The 23,995-nt window shown below is 42.6% G+C and overlaps 1 protein-coding gene across 2 annotated transcripts in view; it reads right to left on the bottom strand.

Annotated features, from left to right (window-relative positions):
* Positions 1-9,687: 9,687 nt before the first annotated feature.
* KCTD16 (potassium channel tetramerization domain containing 16) overlaps positions 9,688-23,995 on the bottom strand; it is a 227,446-nt gene continuing 213,138 nt past the window's right edge. For both annotated transcript variants that reach the window (XM_069971936.1, XM_069971924.1), the window contains exon 3: positions 9,688-11,080. In XM_069971936.1, the coding sequence (XP_069828037.1) occupies positions 10,629-11,080 (452 nt within the window). In that variant the 3' untranslated portion in view covers positions 9,688-10,628. The remainder of the gene's footprint in view (positions 11,081-23,995) is intronic.

Raw genomic sequence — 23,995 nt, 5'->3', positions numbered from 1 at the left:
GCACCAACATGAGAACAAGTCTACAACTCCTGAGTCCACAGCATCAGAGAGCATCATTAATTTATCCTCTTTTTCTTTAAAACCCAATCATATAAGAATACTATCCAAAGGACTTACCTTTGTTCCATCACAAAAATTTGAAATTTTTAAAACCCTAATGGATGTGAACAAGTTTGCAAGGTTGCTCACACTGAAGCGTCACTTCTTTGACTCATGTCAAGGACACACCAATATTCTTAATCCCAATTCTTACGTATCATATGAAAATGAATTTGTTAACTTACTATTCTCAGAACAAGTCAATTTAACTGAACTATTGGATTTGGAATATGAAGGCAGGCTAGAGAAAGAAAAAGATGTGCACAGCGTACACATACATACGTCTAACCCCACATACTATCCCCTCAAGTCCAGGGTAACTGCGCTTGATGAATTCCAACACGCCATGGAGAGAGATCTCAGAAAACTGCACCTCAAATCTTGTGTGAATAGTCACCAATCGAACACAAATTGGTCAGACAGGCAAGCTATAAAAGAACTACAAGCAAATAAAAACATAATTATAAAAATGGCGGACAAGGGGGGAAAGATTGTGGTCATGAACTCTCTAACATATGAAGAAACAGCATATGCTATTCTGAATGACATGTCCACGTATAAAAGACTCACCCATGACCCGACGCTAGAATTCATGACCAGTCTCAAAAATCTTGTACAAGAGGGTGTTGCCCTGGGCATCTTGGATGAGAGACAAGCTGAGTATCTCATACCATCTCACCCGACCTTATCCATATTTTATGGACTTCCAAAGATTCATAAGGGAACACACCCCCCACCATTGCGTCCCATAATATCGGGAGTAGGCTCGCTCAATGAGCGAATATGTGAATGGGTTGACAAGTTATTACAACCCTTGGTGACACGTGTGCCGGGTTATCTGAAGGACTCAGGGTCTGTACTGACAGCTTTTGATAACTTTGCATGGTCTCGGAGTTTTACTTGGCTGACCTGTGATGTGACAGCCCTGTATCCTTCGATACCCCATGATCTTGCTATCACTGCCTTGGCTTACCACCTATATAGGTTTAGTAATTATTCTAATGAGTTAAAAGAATACATTATTGATGTCACTGTGTACCTTTTGAAACATAATTTCTTTGTGTTTAATGAAGAATTCTTTTTACAGATCAGGGGAGCCCCTATGGGGGCGCGCTTCTCACCCACTCTTGCCGGCCTTTACATGGCATGGTGGGAAGCCACATACATCTTTTGTCCCGCCAATCCATTTCTCCAATGCATAAAATGGTACGGTCGTTTCATAGACGATCTCTTGTTGGTTTGGGAGGGAGATTCTACTAACATTGAAAATTTCATTGTATACATCAATAATAACGATTTAAATCTTTCTTTCACTCACCATCACCACCATACTAATATAGCATTTTTGGACATAAACCTCTCAATGTCCACTTCAGGCACCAGGGTTTGTACGTCAATATACAGGAAACCCACAGCTGGTAACACCATACTGCATGCATCCAGCCAACATCCCCAACACACTATTAGAGCTATACCAGTTGGTGAACTTACCCGTGTGAAACGCACTTGCTCTGATGCAGCTGAATACAACATCCAGTGTGAACTGGCATCAGAGCGCTTGCGTGCCCGGGGCTACACTGGGCACCACCTCAAAAGAGCCAGGAGAATTGTAAGTAACAAACATAGGGGCACCTTGTTACAGGGTCGTGAGAACAAAAACACTGCCAATACGGATAACAAGGAATTCCAACCCCTTACCTTTTCCACTACCTATTCCCCGGAATATCCTGATGTCATAAAGATATTAAATAAAAATTTATCTATTTTGAGACAAGATGATATTCTGGCAGAAATTTTAGAGCAAGGCCATAGATGCGTAGCACGTAAAGGCAAATCTTTGGGAGATATTCTATCACCCAGCATGTATCATGCTCCCAACACAACCAACGCCAACACCATCAAGGGGAACTTTAGGTGTGGTCTCAATCGCTGCCAAGTATGTGTTCACACTAACACCAGAAAACGTTACACTGACAGCACCAATACCAAATCTTATGAAATCATGAACTTTATTAATTGTGAAAGTAATCATGTTATTTACATTATTGAGTGCAATCAGTGCAACCTCAAATACGTTGGCTGCACCATCAGAAAATTGAAAAACCGCATCAGTGAGCATATTGCCGGCATACGCAGGGGCAACAATACAAACTCCTCTGGTGCGGTAAAACATTTTCTTGAAGCTCATAGTGGCAGTCTAGAGACTTTTGGTTTCTATGGTATAATAAAAATCAGCAAACCACATAGAGGAGGGGATTGGCGCAAGATCTTGCTTCACAGAGAAGCTGAAACTATCTTCCGCTTAGACACACGCAGACCTAGGGGAATGAACTATAAAAATGATCTTTTATTTCATTATTTGTGATTTCCAAATTATCCCCATACCTCTGCCCCCTTCAAGTACACCAGGTATTTTTGGATCCTTAAGGGTTAACACATGTTCATTGCCCTAGGATCCGCCCCCACGTACTATGACGTGATCTCCACACAATTGGATGCTTTGTGTTTTTAAACCAATTTTTGTTCACTTACATTCAGACCATGATTAAGCGCAGTCGCGTGAAACGCGTTGGTCCGCCTAGTGACATCCTTTTTTAATGCATATTTATTAAACGCTAAGTTTTAGCCTCACGTCTGGAGTGCCGGAATCCACCACTTTTTTTTTTTTTCCCATACCTATGTTCAGTAAACAGTGCCTAGCCAGCACCGGACATCCGTGCACCCTCCACTCCCTGTGATTGCTGCAAGGAAGACAACGCCTAGGTGAGCTGAATCCCTTTCCTATTTTTTCCTTTTTGTTCACATCTGTGGATGGATACCTGGCCTTGGTCTTTCCCTTGTCATTATATTGACTTAAAGGGGTATTCCCCCCAAGAGCAAAAAAAATGTAATGCTCCCAAACCTAGCTGGTCTTACTCACCAAGTTCCCCTGAGTATTTCGAGCCATCTCCCATCTTTCTAGCTGCTGCCGCTCCTGAGTTACAAGTTTTTCTAAAAGCCGATCTATATGCAAGATAGGAAACTACATTTCCCATCATGCAATGCTTACATCTGATGATGGTGTAGCAGAGCTAAGATGATGATGGCGATGATCATGGTGTAGCAGAGCTGAGATGGTGACCGGAATGTAGCAGAGCTGAGATGGTGACAGGGATGTAGCAGAGCTGAGATGGTAACAGGGATCTAGCAGAGCTGAGATGGTAACAGGGATGTAGCAGAGCTGAGATGGTGACAGGGATGTAGCAGAGCTGAGATGGAAACAGGGATGTAGCAGAGCTGAGATGGTGACAGGGATATAGCAGAGCTGAGATGGTGACAGGCAGGGCCGGCTCCAGGTTTTTGTGGGCCCTTGGGCGAGAGAGCCTCAGCGGGCCCCTTTGTATAGCACACCTCGGGGCACACCTTGCACACCTCGGGCCACACCTACCAAATAAAGTTTGACAAAATACGGAAAAAAAAACGAATTCAGTAACTCACAGGTGACGTCTTCTTCTTTGATCTGAGGCGATCGCTCTCCGTTTCCTCTCCATCTTGCCCAGACCTCCATGATGATTTCTTCCAGCTACAATTCATCTCTTCGGGACCTGTCAGACAAACATCTTAGGCTCCGCACATTTCCAGCAACTTCCTTCCCTTTTCCCCACCCATAGACTCCCATACAGTAGTAACTCCACTGTTTGGTGTCATGTGCAGTAAAGTTTGTGGGTCCCGTGCTGTGCCCCCCATATAGTAATAATGTCCCCATGCTGTGCCTTCCATATAGTAATAATGCCCTCTGTCCCCATAGTAATGCCCCCTGCTCTGCCCCATAGAAATGCCCCCTGCTCTGCCCCATAGAAATGCCCCCTGATCTCCCTCAGCACAAGAAAATAAAAAAATAAATCATACTCACTAATCCGGGCGGGGGACGGGTCCTCTTCTCCCTTGTGTGCGCCTTGTGGATCCACCAGCAGGCGTGATGACGTCATCGCTCTGCGCCTGTTGGTGAGAGCGCATCCATGCTAGAATGGACTAGAATGGAGGTGCTAGAAGGAAGTCGTCCCCCTGGAGTCTGTATTCTAGCTTCTTCACCATAGAGCAGGCTAGAATGGAGTTACAATAAGAGACATTACATGAGGTATACCAGGGGGAACTACAACTCCCAGCATGTCCAGCCTGTTATTATGGGATATCAGAGGACATTACAGGAGGAGATATAATAGGACTACAACTCCCAGCATGTCCAGCCTGTTATTATGGGATATCAGAGGACATTACAGGAGGAGATATAATAGGACTACAACTCCCAGCGTGTCCAGCCTGTTATTATGGGAGATCAAAGGACATTACAGGAGGAGATTTAAGAGGAGTACTACAACTCCCAGCATGGACAGCCTGTTATTATGGGAGATCAGAGGACATTGCAGAAGGAGATATAAGAGGACTACAACTCCCAGCATGGACAGCCTGTTATTATGGGAGATCAGAGGCCATTACAGGAGGAGATATGAGGAGAACTACAACTCCCAGCATGGACAGCCTGTTATTATGGGAGATCAGTGGCCATTACAGAAGGAGATATAAGAGAAGGACTAAAACTTACAGCATACAGAGGGAAGGTATTAGTGAGCCCCGCCTCTTCATGTCACATGACAATATTCACAGGTCCTTCATCCATATGCAGCCTCTCCCGTTCTCAGCCCAGCCCCCTTATGACGTCACCACAGGTCCTTCCCCGGTGCAGCAAACACGGCAGGTCCTTCCCCAGCCCCTCCAGCCCTCCCCCGGACTTGGGGTCGGCAGCACCCGCTCCCCCGGGGGTCGGTGATGCGGCGGGCGTCTGTCTCACTGCTTGGGCAAGTGTTGGGGGCCCCTTGGGCGGCCGTGGGCCCCGGCACTTGCCCGAGTATGCCAGGTGCTGACGCCGGCCCTGGTGACAGGGATGTAGCAGAGCTGAGATGGTGTTAGGAATGTAACAGAGCTGAAATGTTGACAGGGATAGAGCAGAGCTGAGATAGTGACAGGGATGTAGCAGAGCTGAAATGTTGACAGGGATAGAGCAGAGCTGAGATGGTGTTAGGAATGTAGCAGAGCTGAGATGGTAACAGGCATATAGCAGAGCTGAGATGGTGACAGGGATGTAGCAGAGCTGAGATGGTGACAGGGATGTAGCAGAGCTGAGATGGTGACAGGGATGTAGCAGAGCTGAGATGGTGACAGGGATGTAGCAGAGCTGAGATGGTGACAGGGATATAGCAGAGCTGAGATGGTGACAGGGATGTAGCAGAGCTGAGATGGTGACAGGGATATAGCAGAGCTGAGATGGTGACAGGGATGTAGCAGAGCTGAGATGGTGACAGGGATGTAGCAGAGCTGAGATGGTGACAGGGATGTAGCAGTGTCGGACTATGGTGTCTCCTGCCTCGGAAGATCAGCACTAGTGAGGGGGGTGGGGGAGGGGGGTAATGGACGAGTGCCGTGGGTGATAACGGGAGCTGTGGGTGATGCGGGGGGGGAAGTGATGCTGCCGCAGGTGAGACGGGAGGGGGAGGTGCTGCCGCGGGGGGTCGGACGAGTGCCGCGGGTGATAACGGGAGCTGTGGGTGATGCGCGGGGGGGGGGATGGTGCTGCGGCGGGTGAGACCGGAGGGGGGGTGAGGTGCTGCCGCGGGTGATTGGGAGGGGGCGGAGTGTCGGACGAGTGCCAGGTGCTAACGGGGGTGAGGTGCTGCCACGGGTGATTGGGAGGGGGCGGGGTGCCAGGTGATAACGGGGGTGAGGTGCTGCCAGGGGTAATTGGGGATGGGGTGCTGCCGCAGGTGAGCGCTGCAGGGGGGGGGGGGTGCTGCGAGGATTGTACATGTCAAGGCAGCTGGGAGACTGCAGAGTGTACACGGGTGATAGCGGGGGGTAGCATTAGAGGGCCGCGAGTGAGAGCAGGAGGGGGGCTTGGGGTGTTGCCGCAGGTCAGAGCGGGGGGAGGGGTTGCTGCCGCGGGTGAGCGCTGTCAGGGGCAACAGAGTGGAGGGGGGGGCCGGGCACACGGTGCGGGTGATGTTGGTGGCTGCTGTTAGAGAGGGAGACAGTGACAGCTGCACTGATCACTGTCTCCCTCTCTAACAGCAGCCACTGCCGTCACTATCCTCCCTCGCTTCAGTTTGGATGAGTTAGAAGCGCTAACCAGCCCATTGAAGAGAAGGAGGACACATGATGCCGTCTCGGAGGGTCGGGGCCAGGAGCAGGGAGTGGTGTCGGAGTGGACTGAGATCTGATGGTTCTATGCATTCGGTGGGGGTGAATGCAGCTGGATAACAGCAAAACTGTGCAGAATCCTTAATAAATTGATATTGGAAAGATGGAAAGCTACTGGTGGGCAATGTATTAATGCAAAAATAATTTTGGGGGAATACCCCTTTAAAGGGCCACTTAACATGGTGGTTTTGGTGGTTTTCCTACAGAAGCTGGGTCCTGCCCGGAGGGATATCTGGCTAGTTTCTGTGTTTGAAGATTCCTAAATGAGCCTCCGCGGGCTCTTTATTTTGCATATTCATGTTTCCAGGGAGCAATGCACCTAGGATTTCACTGCCAGCCAGCTGTGTTATCATTTGGTTGGTCTCCTTGAGATCCGTGATCTGTTTCTCTTATGGCTCTACTAGGCATTGCTCCCACCTAGCCAGAATCCTGCTCCACACTGATGAGGGGCAACACCCCAAAACAGCTGTCTGCAATGGATACCTGGCTTTGGTCTTTCCCTTGTCATTACATTGACTTATAGGGTCACTTAACCCCTAGACGACCCAGGGCGTATAGTTACGTCATGGAAGTCTGTCCCCAGACGACCTAGGGCGTAACTGTACGCCCTGGGTGTTTCTCCCGCTATGAGGCGTGCTCCTGAGCGGAGCGCGCTTCATAGCAGGTGGGGGCCGGCTGCAATCAGCAGCCGGGACCTCACCGGTAATGACACGCTGCAGCGATCGCGCTGCCGCGTGTCATTAACTCCTTAAACGCCGTGATCGCGAAAAGAGGGAAAAAAGTGCGCGGATTACCGATTTTATGTTACATTATATATAAAAAAAAAATTATTAAAAAGTGATCAAAACGTCCGATCTTCACAAATATGGTATTAATAAAAACTAGAGATCATGGCGGAAAAAATGACACCCCATACAGCCCTTTAGGTGAAAAAATAAAACCGTTATAAGCGCCCCAATAGTCCCATTTTATTTATAATTAATTGCCAAAAAAAAGGATTTCATTTAAAAAATATATATAACATTAGAGAATCTGTGTAACCTGCATATGGTTGTGTTTGGGCTGACCTATAGAATAATTGTATCATGTCGCTTTTACCATATAGTGCATTACGTAGACACAGGAACACCCCAAACGTTACCATATTGCATTCTTTTTTGCGATTTCACCAATTTATATCTTCATAAATAATATATTTGGAATTCCATCATACATGTTATGGTAAAATGAATGACGCCATTACACAGTACAACTATTCCTGTAACAAATAAGCCCTTACATGGCCTGTAGATAAAAAACTGAGAGTGCTAGAGCTCTTAGAAGGGGAGGAGGGAAAAACGGAAACACTAAGATCAAATTTGCGCGGTCCACTGGGTCATTTTGGGCCTGGTCCTCAAAGGGTTAATATGGTGGTTTTTGTGGCTTCCCTATAGGAGCCACCCCTTGGCTGGGTCCTTCCTGGAGGGATATCTGGCTAGTCCTGTGTTTTGAGACTCTTAAATGAGGCTCCACCACAGGCTCTTTCTTTTGCATATTCATGTTTCCCAGGGGGCAATGCACCTGGCTGGTCTCCTTGAGATCAGTTATCTGTTTCTCCTAGTGCACAAAAATTGTTGGACTTTTGTACATAATTTTTTCTGTGGAAAAATTGATAAACTTCTCCCACTGTTTCTACTGGTAACACTACTTTTTATACCAAAGTTTTGATCTTAAGACTAAAACTATATAATGAAATGTAAACTCTGTAAATACAGTGAACTATGTCATGTGCCTTTTACTTTCTAAGCAGAATTTCTTTCAAAAGATTATTTTTGATTGTTTTATGATGGTAAATACAAAAAATAGCATATTTATTTTCTATTATATATCAGTATGGAGAAAACTGGCAAATGCAGATTATTTACAGCGCATATTGTTTTTTCATCCCCACACAGGCTGTCAGGCTGTTTAAGAAATTTATGGTTTTCTAAGACATTCTGTATATAAGTGTATGCTTCTCTACAGAAAGACAATATAACATTGATGCAATTACTGTCTGTATCATTTTCATTGCTCTGTCCTAGCAAGGAAAGCAAAATATGACAAAGACAGCAGTGATGATGACTTAACTGGTGTGGAGATTGTCATTTATTCGCTGAAACATGAAATATAGAATTTTGTTTAACGTCATTGATAAAACTTATCAACTTATATAAATAGCCCTGATGTAGTATTCACAGTATAATACTTACTATAAATCTAGAGGGCTAGTGCACATAGGCGCATAGTCTGTTCAGAAGTTCTATGGTTGTAAAGTACAGAGCCTTACAGCCAGAGTGTACAGTATTTCCTCTGGCAAAAATTGGATCATATGACGCTATTTATCCAGCCTGGTGTATTTTGCAGCAAACACACAGATCATAAAAACGACACATTGTGTATTTAACCCTTTAAGGATGATGCCAATTTTCATTTTGGGTTTCCGTTTTTTCCTCCTTATCTTATTTTTGCTGGACCATTTGTACTTTGTAAAAAATGTTCTTTATTTTTCTATAAAATAGATTGTAAAAAACATATACCGTACAGTATAAGACGACTGGGCATAAAAGACGATGATGACTTTTAAGAAGTTTTTCAGGGATTCATCTTATGCGCCGGAAAATTTTAACCCCTACCTGACCAAAGCAGGGTTTACCAGCCTGAATCCTGCTGTGGTCAGGCAGGGGTTAACTGAGGGGGAAGGCAGGAACCCCACCACCACCTGGCTCCCCATGTTTCTGGCGCAGGCAGCTTGATGCAGAGACACTGCATCCCCAGGCAGCCAAGCGTCTCATTGAAGAAGCACATAGATGCTTGGCTGCCGGGAGAGCTTCGGGAGAATGGCAGAAGCGCCAGAAGTCCCTAAAGCCTCTGCCATTCTCCCGAAGCTCTACCGGCAGCCGAGTGTCTCCAAGCTTCTCAAATGAGACGCTTGGCTGCATGGGTGAGCTTTGGGGACCTCTCGCGCATGTCTTCATCACACTGCCTGCATCGGGAACATGACGAGAGATGCGCAGTTGCCGGAAGGAGCTGTCGAGTTTAATTTTTTTTTATAGCAGTCACCGAATACGGTGGGGATGCATCCGTTTTTTGGGGTTAAAAAGTTGTCTTATACACCGGAAAATACGGAATATTTGAGAGGTGAAGAAGGTGAAAAAGGCAAAATTGCAAATCTGTGTGTATGTGTGGGGGGTCTCCATCATTCACTGTGTGGTCAAACTTATATTTTATTTTAAATATTCATGTCAGTCTGATTATAATACCCAATTGTGTAGATTTTTAATTATGTTAACTTGAAAAAGGATATATACTGCTTATAGTAGCTGAAATTAATAAAGTTCCCTTACCCAGGGAGTAGCAGAGGAAATGCATAAAGCCAACAGTTTTTGTGTGAATGAGCACTTTAAACTTTATTATGCACTTTTACACCTATATTTTTTACACATTATTTGTCACCACAAAAGCCCTGTATTTTGAACATTGGTCAGTAATTATTTGCTGACAAGGCCGAGTGTCCATTTGAACAGGAATGTTTCCCTACTTGGAGTCCACATAGAGGATGGATGTCTGTAGACTAAAATAAGGAAAGGGCTTTTGTTTCTTTGTGATAAACACCATCCACACATCTCAGAATCCTACAAAAATAGAGATAATGAAGCAGCCACAGATTATATGACCACAAAAAGCAGCCGTCCAACTCGAAAGAAAGTGCAGAGTAACAAGAATATAACAAGACCAAGAATTTATGCAGTAATATATTCACTAAATGTAAACCATCATGGTATATTTCTTTTCTATTCCACTCATATGACCTCCATTCTCCATTAAGGAACCATGCATTTTTTGAAGTGAAACTCTTCCATCAACTTTTTGGAAAGAAAAAAAAAAGACAAAAACACTGACATTCTAAATAAATAAATAAATAATAGTTAAAAAAATAAATAAAACTGACAATCCCAGAAACATATTCACCAATTCATTATGTTTGTGCCATTAGTGTTTTCAGAAACCATTTTACATATCAATGAAAATAATACATTGTGCTTCCACGGGGAAAAGAAAAATAATACCCTGTAACTAGTAATGAGTATGGAAATGATGCTGGTTGGAACCAGTCGATGGTAGTAGACAGGGCAACAGGTCCATCCAGCAGCAAAGGGGTCTAGGTGATTTATGTATATAGGCAGTAGTTTCAAGTGGACATGACAATCTATCAGATGAACAATAGGTCTCATGTACCATAGAATTGTGATTTATATTAACCCATCCCCCTTTCCTCTCTATAGATGATATTTCCGTAACAGATCTGATTGCCAGGAGTATTTCCTCTCAGGAAATCTTTCTGGAATTTTTATCTTCATAAAATCCTGAATGCACTTGTCTAACTCTTCTTCAATAGAGAGCTTTTCTTTCACCGTTTTTTTTTTACTAGTGTTAGACTCTCTTGAGCCAGTGGTTAAAGTTCGTAAAAGGTCACTTTTCCGTCGGATTTCAGACTGCTGAAGAATCTGAACTGGTCCCTTCTTAGCTGGTCGATCTAGAGTCTGTATGTTGGGCTGGCGGGTCACTGGACCACAGATGACTGTCTCTTGTGGAGAGCTGGCTTCTGATTGGCTGTCACAGCTGGATGTTGAGAGTTCATTGCAAGATGTTCCACTTTCACCCTCCTTGTCTCCTTTTGTGTTTTTACAGCAGCAGTCACAATGAGTCGATGGCCATTTAGAAGGTCCTCCTGCAAAGAATCAGAGAATATTTTAAATATAACTTATATAATATAATCTCATAATCTGTGAGTATGTATCATTTCGCTCACAGCAGAAGATGAAACTTATTTTTACTTGTCCCCTATTTCCAGCATAGGAAACAAAAATAAGATTGCAGGGAGTCTGACATCTGGGCCCCTGGGGATCTCTAGAAGGGCATTTCAACTCCACTGTTTTGAATGGAGCCACAAAACGTGTGACCTGCCACTCCATTCATTCTTTATGGAACCACTGGAGAAACCAAGTGCTGTACTTGGATATCTCTGGCGGCTTCATATAGAATGAATGAATCGGGGAGCCATTGTATAAATTAACGGGGGCCAGATGTTGGACCCTCTACAATAATTGTCCTTTATCCTGTGGATAGGGGATAAATAAAATGACTTGGCAAACTGCTTTAATAATTCACTTGAAGAATATTTGTCTACTAAGTACCTGGGAGTGTTCATATGTTTGAGTTTTTCTATCATTTTATATCCTAAAGATAGTCAACTACATAATAAAAGCCCTATATATACTGGAAAGAGATGGAATAACATGAAAGTAAAAACACAGTTGGAATCAGGTCATCCAAGGTTATATATAGAACTCTATGGAAAAAAGACTCAATTATTTGGGCTGATCGCAGGTCCTCTTTAAAGTGGTATTCCCATCTCGGGCATATCTATAGAAAGTGGCTTCTCCCTCTTAGACCTAAATATGTGTTTCTAACAGTAACCCCCTATAGGTGTGACCTACATCTGTAAGACATATTTGCAATGTATATACCAGAAATGTCTGAAATGGTAATACCACTTTGAAGTTTCAGCAAGGCCTACAAGGATTCTAGCAATATGCCACTACATTTATTGATAAGTAATGTCATTTAAAATTGTTTTTTTTTTTGTTTTGTTTTGTTTTACAACAAACCAACCATTTTACAAACCAACATGAATCCAGAAATGCAATCAGCAAATGCAACTTAGAGCACAGTATAGTTTAACAAGTTCAGTAAATTAATTTTTTTTTCCCAATGTAGAGTACTTGGTTAATGGCTAACATAAAAAATCTTTACAGTGCAAAATTTAAACTACCGATTAAGCATTATGCTTTATATGTCAAAAGTTTTAATCAGTTGGGGTCCCGTTCTTTAGATCCCCACCAATCATTAGATAGGGCATGGAGAAGCACTAAACCAGGTTTTTTTCTCTCTTGCTTGATGCCTTCTCCATCTCACTGCAGGATATGGTCTATTCTATGTTGCATCAAGATAAAGAATGAAGCATATAACTTTAAAGGGGTACATGTACTTCAGCAAAAAAAAAAAAAAAAAAAAAAAAAACGCTTTTAGATCAACTGGTGTCAGGAGGTTATATACATTTGTTATTTACTTCTATTTAAAAAATCCCCATTCTTACAGTACTTATCAGCTGCTGTATATCCTGCAAGAAGTGGTGTATTTTTTCTAAACTAATAAAGTGCTCTCTGCTACCACCTCAGTCCGTGACAGGAACAGTCCTGAGCAGAGCAGGTTTTTTATGGGAATTTGCTGCTGCTCTGGACAGTTCCTGGCACAGACAGGGTGGCAGCAGGGAGTACTAGAAATAGAATAAAAATAGTCAGAATAGAAAGAATACACCACTTCCTGCAGGACATACAGCAGCTGACAAGTACTGAAAGATTTTTGAAAAGAAGTAAATTACAAATCTATATAACTTTCTGACACCCTTTTATTTTGCCAGCATACCTCTTTAATGACCGCTACACCCAGACCCCAACCAGTCAAAACTTTTGACATGTCTCTGTGTCATACCAAATGAAAAGAAGAGTCCAACAGCACCTTCTTGAAATAGTCCAAATATGGCCACTAAATTAGGTACTGGATGCACGCGGGTAGGCCCACAATCGTTGGTGTGGGCACTGTAGACTAATGAAGAGAGGCATTCTCACAGCATCCACGGGTAGTAGCAAGTATGTTTATTCACACAACAGGAAACAAGACAGAGCAGCAACGTTTCGAAAGGTCGAAACGTCGCTGCTCTGCCTTGTACCCTGATGTGTGAATGAACACAATTGCTACTACCCGTGGATGCTGTAAGAATCCTTCTCTTCATACGTCTCTGTGACATGTCAAAATTTTTTACTCTTAAAGCAAAAATATGACATCTATTTACAAATGTCCACCTAAAACTATTGTCCCAACATAGTTCTCGGGTAGACTACAATGCTAATTTGATTAAATTGTGACATCACATCTTGTACCACATCAAACCACTGCATCATGCAACTCTGTTTACAAGTTCCATAAAATATGTCTTCAGTGTCTTCAGCTCTCTGAAGAATAATAGATAAAAGAACAACTTGTTCAGCCAATGAAGCACATTCTCTAGCCAATGCTACATCAACTAAGCCACCAGCAGGGATTAATTGATGCCTTTTGCCATCTTCATGGCATAGAATACATGCAGTGAAACATTTTGCTCTGTTCTATCTACTTTTATTCTTAAACATGTGGATGTTATACAATATCATTTACTCAGTGTGATCTTATATATAGTGATAGTTTAGAATACCTTTTATCCTATATTGGCTCCATATACCATAGTCGTTTGTTGTCATTGTCAATGACTCAGTGTGCTACTTATAATGAATATCGAGGAGAAAAATAAATTAAAAGAGGTTGAGATAAAAAGCTTTCTTTTTGCCACCTTTGTCCTTCATTTATGCTTGGTACTTACCTGTGGCAGGGAAACAACCAATAGACCTTTATTATTTTTATATTTGTCATTACAAAAGAAAGATGCTTTTCACATGTCAAAGAGGCATGTCAATCTCTGATCAGTCAGGTTCTGATAATTCAGACCCCCACCAATCTTTAGATAAAGCTAGCATGACTGAACACTTCACTCCCCAGCTCACTGCTATCTCTTTTTTACTTCCTAAGACAAACTCCATTAAAGGACTGTGGAGCTCATCTCATTCACTTTCCTTTCTTATTATCTTAGGATAGATGTAAGGGTACTAGTACACGGAACGATAATCGGCCGAATCGGCCCTATTCGGCCGATTATCGTTCCATGTAATAGATACAACGATCAGCCGATGACAACGATCATCGGCTGATCGTTGATATAGGTTCTGACCTATTTTTGGGCGCCGACTAACGATATACATTACCCATCCACGTTCCAGGGCTGCTGCGGTCTTCTTCTCCCCGGGTCCCGCACGCTGTAACGTCAGAGTGGCCTGTCAGCTGACAGGCCGCCCGGCCAATCACAGGCCGCGGCGGTCCTGGCCTGTGATTGGCTGACAGCTGACAGGCCATTCTGACGTAAGAGCGCGCGGGACCCGGGGAGAAGAAAACCGCAGCAGCAGCCCTGGAGCGTGGATAGGTAATGTATATAGTTATGCAAGGGCTGCAAGGACATCGGTAACGATGTCCTTGCAGCCCTTGTTTAACGATTATCGGGCCGTGTAATAGGTCCAGTAAATGAGCGGCGATCTAGCAGATCGCTGCTCGTTTACAGGTATTATCCGGCCCTGCTCGGCCCGTGTAATACCACCCCAAGTTTATCCCAGACATGTTTACATTCTGCTATTGTAGATGTTTGTACCACATCTTTTGAAGTCTGTTCCAAGCATCTACCTGTCTTTCACTCTCTTGTATCACTTTTAATAAAGGTGCCCCTAATATGTGAGCCTTCTGAGGTATTCGGTACTAAACAGAAATCTCACATCCTGCAAGCATGAAATAATTTCCAACATGCTCTGATCTTGTGTTTTTCTTTTCCCCATTAACCCTTTGAGGACCAGGCCCAAAATGACCCAGTGGACCGCGCAAATTTTGATCTTAGTGTTTTCGTTTTTACCTCCTCCCCTTCTAAGAGCTCTAGCACTCTCAGTTTTCTATCTACAAGCCATGTAAGTGCTTGTTTTTTACAGGAATAGTTGTACTATTGTAATGGCGTCATTCATTTTACCATAACATGTATGATGGAATTCCAAATATATTATTTATGAAGATATAAATAAGTGAAATCGTAAAAAAGAATGCAATATGGTAACGTTTGGGGGGGTTCCTGTGTCTACGTAATGCACTATATGGTAACAGCGACATGACACTATTATTCTATAGGTCAGTCCGAACACAACCATATGCAGGTTACACAGGTTACACAGATTCTCTAATGTTATTAAATATGAATAAAATGGGCCTATTGTGACGCTTATAACGGTTTTATTTTTTTCACCTACGGGGCTGTATGGGGTGTCATTTTTTTCCGCCATGATCTCTAGTTTTTATTAATACCATATTTGTGAAGATCGGACGTTTTGATCACTTTTTATTGATTTTTTTAAATATATAATGTACCATAAAATCGGTAATCTGCGCACTTTTTCCCCTCTTTTCGTGTACGCCGTTTACCGATCACAATGACGCTTGTTATATTTTAATAGACCGGACAATTACGCACGCTACGGTATATTATATGTTTATTTATTTATTCTTATATGTTTTATTTATATAATGGGAAAGGGGGGTGATTTAGACTTTTATTGGGGGAGGGGCTTTGGGGTAGTGTAATAGTGTTTTGAACTTTTTTACACTTTTGAAGTCCCTTTGGGGGACTTTTACATACAGTACTTTGATTTATACACTGATCATTGCTATGCCATAGGAATAGCATTGATCAGTGTTATCGGCGATCTGCTCATTGAGCCTACCTGTGCAGGCTCAGTGTAGCAGATCGCCGTTAGGACCGCACGGAGGCAGGTAAGAGACCTCCGGCGGTCCGTTTCAACGATCAGGACCCCCGCAGTCACACTGCAGGGGTCCCGATCGGTAAGTGACAGGGCACTCACCCTGTCACTTACACTTAAATGCCGCGGTCGCGCCGCGATCGCAGCGTTTAAGGGGTTAATGACATGCGGCAGCGCGATCGCTGCAGCGTGTCATTACCGGTGAGGTCCCGGCTGCTGTTTACAGCCGGCCCCAACCTGCTATGAAGCACGCTCCGCTCCGGATCACGCTTCATAGCGGGAGAAACACCCAGGACGTAAGGTTACGTCATGGGTCGTCTGGTGACAGACTTCCATGACGTAACCCTACGTCCAGGGTCGTCTAGGGGTTAAACCGAAATGTTTTTAAAGACAAGATATATATAATTTTTAGCATTATTATTATTATTATTATTATTATTATTATTATTATTATATGTACAGAACCCGTCAGGAAGCGAAAGATTTAGTTAAGCGCTTCTCCAGGCTCTTTATAAAGTGAACACCCCAATTGTGGTATGGATGAGTTGTTGTATAGATGAGGCTACAATATTAGCTTACTTTCTTGACATATACTGTATTTCTACAGAATTATGCTTTGTCATTAGAAGTTCCAATGGGGCTAGGAGAAACGTAAAATTGTGGAAGAATGCAACAGCTCGCCACAATGGCAAGATTCAGACCCAATACTGATATGAAAATCACTAAAAGCAGCCCACCCCCCAACTGCTAAAGAAAATCCAGCTCAAGTACAGTGTAGGCCCATACCAAGTATGAGGTCACCTTATCGTTGGTGGGATGGTTTGCACTATTTGCAAGTAATAACCAAGAGTCTCATTATTTTTATGGACATCAGCTTTTTGTAATTTTTATATCTGTATTGGGTCTGTGACTTGCCACACACAACTTGACTTGTGTGTTTGCAATCTCAGTCATAGCAATGTGTTCCTGCCTAGTGTAAATGGTGTTCTAGGAGAGCTGACCAAATTTGAAAATCAAGGGGGTTAATGATAATAGATTATACTTAAAGCGTAACTATAAAATATTTTGACCTTTCAGTTTTAGTTAGCTTAGGGCATGATAACAATTTTTGCAATATACATTAATAACCTAAAATGAACAGTTTTTTAAATACATAAGGCTGATTATGGCCTTACAGCCCTCTCTGGCTCTGAGTTATTTCTGCATTCCTGCTGGACACGCCCCCTCCCTGCAGATCCGTCCTGAGTGTACAGGAGGATCAGATAACAGCCCTGACACAGACATAAACAAAACCTCCTCCCCCTCCCCTTACCTCCTAGCAGCACGTTCTCCCCCCTCCCCTCACAGAGGGGACTTAGCAGAGCTGAGGGTGTTGTGTGTGAGGAGGGTGTTGTGTGTGACCATGACTCCAATGTGCTGCATGAGGCAGAGTGGGTGAGTCACTGAGGGGAGGACTACAAGTCCCAGCCCAACACAGCTGTAGTCCTTCCATAGTACACATAACATTCACTATCAGATGTCTGCAGCAGGTGACCCCACCTCCATGGCTGACATTATCCTACAGTGTAATGAGAGCAGATTACTGTATCTAATCCCACTGTGTGTGATACCATCTGCTGATGCTTTGTATCTAATCTTACATTGTGATACTGTATGCTGGGGCTGTATCTAATCCTGCTATGTGTGATACATCTGCTAAGGTGCTGGTCAGTGGATAGAGGGACACAGCCAGGGAGATGAGGGATAGGCCACGCCCACTTTGTCTCAGCCAGAAGAAAAATTCATTTATTCCTCTGAGCCAAACAACTGGGGATATCTCAGCGAGCGTACATACTATCAACACAGTTTAGGGCTCTTATTAAAGGGTAACACAAGGGCTTTTTATTTGAGGAATTTCATTTTTTGCCTACTGAAATTATAGTTACGCTTTAAGGAGTTATCCAGGTATTAAAAACTTAAAAAGGGCCCTGAACATGATAACACAACAAACCAATCAATACGCACCTGTCCGATCCCATGTTGATCAATATGAGTTTCAATTTGCACCTTGGTCTTACTTTACAGGTGGTCGATACATAAGAGCTGCAGCCTAAGTGATAACGTGCCATACTTCGAGCATCCGGTAAAAGAAAGACCAGGGCATCGACCTGAGATTGTACAGGAGATCACCGTGGGATTGGACAAATCAGTATACATTGGTTTGTTATTTTATAATGCTTGGGTCCCATTTTTTATAAAACCTTTAGACATAAATGAATTGATATATCTTCAAATAATATAATAAAGGACAAAAAGTTATTGAGTAGAAATGAAAGAAGTGACATAAAATTGATATACCTCAATAGCTACTACAACAAAAGCTAAAGATCATACAGTATGTTTTCTACTCAGTAAAGTAAAAAAAAAACTACAGTATGTAACGCTGTAATAGAGTCAATCCATACCGGATCATAGATTTTACAAGGCTGTGACAGATCTTATTATTTGAGTACAACTTCATCTGAGAACAATCTGGAGAAGCAGGGATGGTGATGAAATGTCACATTATGGAGGTGGGAGCCTACCAGTCTGCAAATACTCAGACCAGGAACATTTATAGACCCAGTCTTAGACTTGTTCTATATACAGACCTAAAAATCAATACAAGCTAAATTGAAAGTTATTTAATTCTTGCCTTAGGAAAAACTATTGAGTGACACTTTGTAAAACTGGTTGTGTGAATTTGCAAGAAACTTATACATGAAGACTATTGATTTTTGCTTGTATGGACTAGATTTTGAGATGCTTGCCCTTTTAATGTTCTTTTACTTTGTTGATGCCTAATTTTTGCTTCATATATTTGTTAAATAAATAAACATCAAAGTCAGTGAAAAAAGAAAGCTATATACATGACCGAACACCTTAAAGCGTAACTGTCATTTCAGGGTCATTTTTCTGAAAACAATAAATATCTATAGTACAAGCAATTTTAAGAAACTCTGTAATAGGTTTTATGTACTAAAAGAGTTTCCTTCTGTAGTGAAAAAGCAATCTCCCAGCCTCCCCCCTCACATCAAATGAAGCAGGATTTCTGTCTCCATTATGTGGCTATGGAGAGGGGAGGGGCTGTTAGGAGTGACTGAGCACGGAGCAGTCCTGCACAGCACAACACCCTGCAATCTTCTCTCAGTAAGTTCATAGATAAGCACTGACCTTTCTGACCCCAGAATCCTGCGGTTTAGGTGCCCAGAGAGTCTACAAACAGCTGACCTTCATGTCACCTCTTCCTGCTCCCTCATCTCCCTCAGCCCCTCCCCCCTTCATAGGCTTACAATGGAGAGAGCAGAGCCCGTCTTCACTGGCTTCTCTGTAATGAAGACGTGTTTGCCTGATAATGCACAGATAAGAAGTCAGGGGGGGGGAGGCTGGGAGATTGCTTCTTGAGTACAGAAGGAGGCTTTTTTTGGCTGATAAAACCTATTACAGAGTTTCTTAAAATCGCTTATACTACTGATTTCTGCAATAAAAAAAAACATGACAGTTACGCTTTAAGGGTATAAACCCACACACCGTATACACAGCGTATTTACTGCTGCGATACGCAGCAAATACGCAGCAAAAAAGCAACAAATACGCAACAAAAACGCAGCAGATTAGATCTAAATAACTGAACTCAGCATTAAATCTTCACCATCAAACTGCTGCGTATTTGCTGCGTATTTGTTGCGTATTTGTTGCGTATTTGCTGCTTATACGGTGTGTGGGTTTATACCCTAAAGGAGTCTATAAAATGTAGTTGTTTTTATTTACATGGTAAACTGCTGCTAATACAAAAAGTCAAAGTATTCCCTTTTATGCATTTCGTGATCATTTGCAATAATATGATCAAGAAACTAGAATTTAATTTAAAGAGGTTGTCCAATGGTCAGCCTTTAACATATTGATGCTGGTGCATATAAAACAATAAACATGTTATCCTTACCTGTCCGCGCTCCTTTGGTGCCATCCTCTGGTGTCCCCTGCTGACTGCAGCACCTCTATTTCCGAGACAAATTCAATTCAGGAGTGACAGCCTGTTCAGCCAATCACTGACAGGACAGAGAAGGGACAGCCCCACGGCTAGTAATTGGCTGAGCGAGCTGTTATCCGCAGTCAGTGGGGGACACTGTCAATACCAAAACAGCACACTGCCGGAAAACACCTTTAATACCTTGTGCTCCTTCCATCAGTCACATCTTCTCTACTAATAATATTCTATTTTTTCAGACTTGTATGCTTAGATGGTCTCTCCTGACAAAATTTTATATCTGATTTTTGGCCAGATCCCTGGTGATATATTATTCCCTGTGAATCCAATTCTAAACACATTTTTAATAATACAAAGGCAAAAAGTGCAGACCTCAAGGCTACTATCCTGGAAGAATATTGTGGTCCTTTATCCTAGACATGCACCTAGCCACCATTTAAATGACAAGTGTAGTAAGAATCAATAGTATCAATATACTGTTATTCTTTCCTATTGACATTAATGAGGATGGAGCCACAGACAGATGCAAAAAGTATACTTCATATCCCTAGCACAAATTCATCACTAACTGTGCTAAATATGAGATTAGGGGATCACTTGCCATATTCACACACTGTAAAACAATGGCCATTAGGGTGTTGAACACAACCATTATTAAATCTAAACTTAAATAATGAAACAATGGCCGTCACTGCAATGACAGCCTCCAAAGTATGTTAAACAACAACCATTATTTGGTACTCAAAAAAACGGCTGTTATTTTGAGTATCAATTAATGGCCGATGAAAAATCGTTGTGTAATCATAGCCTTAATATGCTACTGAAGTGGATGTACCTGGACAAAGAACAGAAACATACCATTGAACTTAATTTTCAGAACTACTTTAGTAACAGGACTGGACTGATGGCCACACATCTGATATGCTTTTTTCTTTTATGAAGATTTTTTATGCCTAGATGTTTTTCATGTAATTTTATTATATTGTTACCATACTGGTCACTTAAAGGGGTAGTGCGGCGCTAAGAAATTATTCACAAAATAACACACATTACAAAGTTATACAACTTTGTAATGTATGTTATGTATGTAAATGGCCCGTATGTTAATCCGCCCGTGGGCCCGGAAGTGTAGTGCATTATACATACCTGATACGTGTCGACTCCCGTCTGCCATCTTTTGACAGTGATGTAATCTTCGGGAGGCCGGCCAATCACGGCTGAGCATAGTTATGACGCGGCAGAGGTGGACTGGCATGAAGGACGGCAGGAGCGGGTTGGCCGGCCTCCCAAAGATTACATCACTGTCAGAAGACTGCGGACAGGGGTCGACACGATTACAACAGCCGTGATTATTACAAAAATATATGTGCCTTTGCTGCCTATGGGATTCCGGCCGGAGCGTATACACATAGTATACGCTCCAGCAGGGATCTATAGCGGCACCACAAACAACTGACCCTGTCAGTTCACACAATAGAGCAAGCAGCTCCGGACACACGCTCTATTGTGCGCTGTAGGGAGTCCCGATGCGGGTGTGCACAGATGCACCCGCATCAGAACTCTGCGGCCCAAAAGAGCATCTGGCCGGTACTGTATCTTTTCAGAGACCGTCCGCTCCGTGACCCAGCTGGTTCCCGGAACGGCCGGTCTCTTACAGCATGTGAACATAGGCTTTTAATTTAAAATATACAGTATGGACCTCTGCTGTCTACTAGGTGACAATTACATAGTTATCCACTTACTTTTGACACATTAGAATGATCACCAAATGAAAAATTACAAATGTAATTTCCCTTTAAGAACGATGGCTACACATTGTATACATAACATAACAGACATCTTAAGCTAGACTGACTACAGAGTTAAAGAACCATAAAAACAGGGAAGGTTATATAGAAAAACTGAGAAAAATGTGTAAACACTGTCAATGCTTTTGACACATCAGAGAGGTGTAAGAGCATACTAGGAAAAGCTTTATGATTAAGTCTCCAGGTGCTAGCAAATTTCTCTTTAAGTAACTTTTACCATTTAAAGAACCCAAGCAGCATGAAATTCTGAATCCCACAGCATCATCATTATAAAAGCAACATTCTGCCAGCCTGATGAGTCCATTAGGGAGAATTCCACATACACCAAAAGCACACAAAGCAAAAAGCAAGGAAGAGTAAGTTGTTCTTAACTTCTAACAGATATGGAAAAGAAAAAAGTTTCCATCAAAACATCAAAAATGTAATTGTAAAATAAAATGGGAAATTCTCCTGCAGTAAAATGTATAAAGAAAAACATCTGATATTGATTTGCTGCATCTTGTAGTCTGACACATTAAGAAAATCCATCAATGTAGGTGTGTAAAAAAATTTTTTAAAAGATTTTTAAACCAAAAATAGTTTTACAGCAAAGTTAAATTTTTAACAATAAAATATACCAACTCTTTTATTCAGTTAAAGAGAAATGCAGGTCATGCAGGTTACCTCTGGCGAGAGGAAACATTCAGGATTGTTTTATACAATGCATTGCACTGTCCCATGTTCTTTGGGAATGAAGCAAGCACAAGTGACAATTTTGATTAAAATAGACTTTTTCTTCAGGTTGACATTTCTGAACACCGGCACAGAAGAAGCCATGTAAAATTGTCCACAGCAAATAGGTTCTAGCCATTATTCTGAAGTGAACTTTAGAAAGTTAAAACACAAAGGGGGAGATAAATAAAAATAGTCTAGTTTTTCGACAGTTTTAACTCAGTCTAAAGGTCCCCATACACTTTCAATAAGTGATGGACAAACAGTCAGTCAGACATCAGTTATCTCTTCTGTCAGGCCCCCATCCTCCTCATACACAAGTTTTCCTATGTCCTCTATATTATAAAGGAAAGGTTAGGGCTCTCTGGCTGCGGCTTATCTCTCCCCCTGCCGGTGGTCAGATGGAAGAGGCCTAAACACCTTTGGCCAGCAGACACGGTCAGCAAAAGTATAAGGTATATGGGGATGCTAAGTGTGCACCAGATTTTTTTTTTTTACAGTGGCTATTTAAACTCTCTAAGTTAAGTTTAAGGCTCTTATAATTTGTCTTAATAAGCAAACCAACATACAATAAATGAGATTTCAGTTCCATATACCCCTATTATTCCAAAGTAATAGACTTCCCTAGTGCACACATATTCTAATGCACAAGCTACAGAGAACAGGGTGTTGGCACTATCCTTAGTGAGTCCAGCGATTAATCCATTTTTATGCACAGTGTTAATGTAAGAGTGGTGGAACATATATTGTGAGATGCCAGTGCCTGGTAACAGTCCTAATGCACAGCAAACACATCCAGTGGTGCTGACCTAGCAAGCAGAAATTCACGGTTCATATAGCACAAGCCAAAAAAGAGAGCGATAGATGGCACTCACCATCCAAACGTGTGTTCTTTATTGTGGAGTCTTCAGTACATTACTTAGGCATCTCATCAGGGCAGGGAGAGAGGGAAGGGAGGTAGCGTTCCTGCAGCTTCTTTGCTTCCCTCTTTCCCTGCCCCTAAAGGACTTATAAGGTCCTATTACACAAAGCGATTAGTGGCTGTATTTGCCTGATTATCAGCCATTACGGCCGATAATCACTTTGTGTAATAAAAGGCAAAGTTCAGCCGACATGCACAATGTCAGTTGATTGTTGTCTTCTGTTGTCTTTTAAAATGTTGAAAGACAAATGATTAGGATAGCAATGATCTGCTCCATGTAATAAGACCGGAGGCAGCAGACCGCTGCTATCTCCTATGAGCCCCCCCTCCCCTGCACTTACCCACTCGCAGTCAGTGCATGTAATAGCGCCAGCAGTGAGCGTGGAGCGAGGTGCAAGGAAGTGTTGACCTGACAGGTTGGTAATCACTTGCTCCTTCTAATCGCCCCATATAATAGGGGCTTTAGACTGTCCATGCAATATCATGACGTGCCTAGCGGGCCTGTGGTGCTGCTACAGTCAAATTGACTTAGGTTACAAACCCACTTGGCGGGTCTGCAGCGAGTCTCCATGCTGCGTTTTTGCAGCGAGACTCGCTGCAGATCCCGGCCCTATGCTTTTAATGGCAGACAAACACGCAGCAGGGATGTACATCCCTGCTGCGAGTTTGTCTGCAGCCCACCTCATTAACCCCCCGG

The sequence above is a fragment of the Dendropsophus ebraccatus genome, chromosome 1 (genome assembly GCF_027789765.1).
Source record: "Dendropsophus ebraccatus isolate aDenEbr1 chromosome 1, aDenEbr1.pat, whole genome shotgun sequence".
Classification (NCBI taxonomy): domain Eukaryota; kingdom Metazoa; phylum Chordata; class Amphibia; order Anura; family Hylidae; genus Dendropsophus; species Dendropsophus ebraccatus.
Note: the sequence above shows the minus strand (reverse complement) of the source record. Positions and strands in the feature narration are given on the sequence as shown.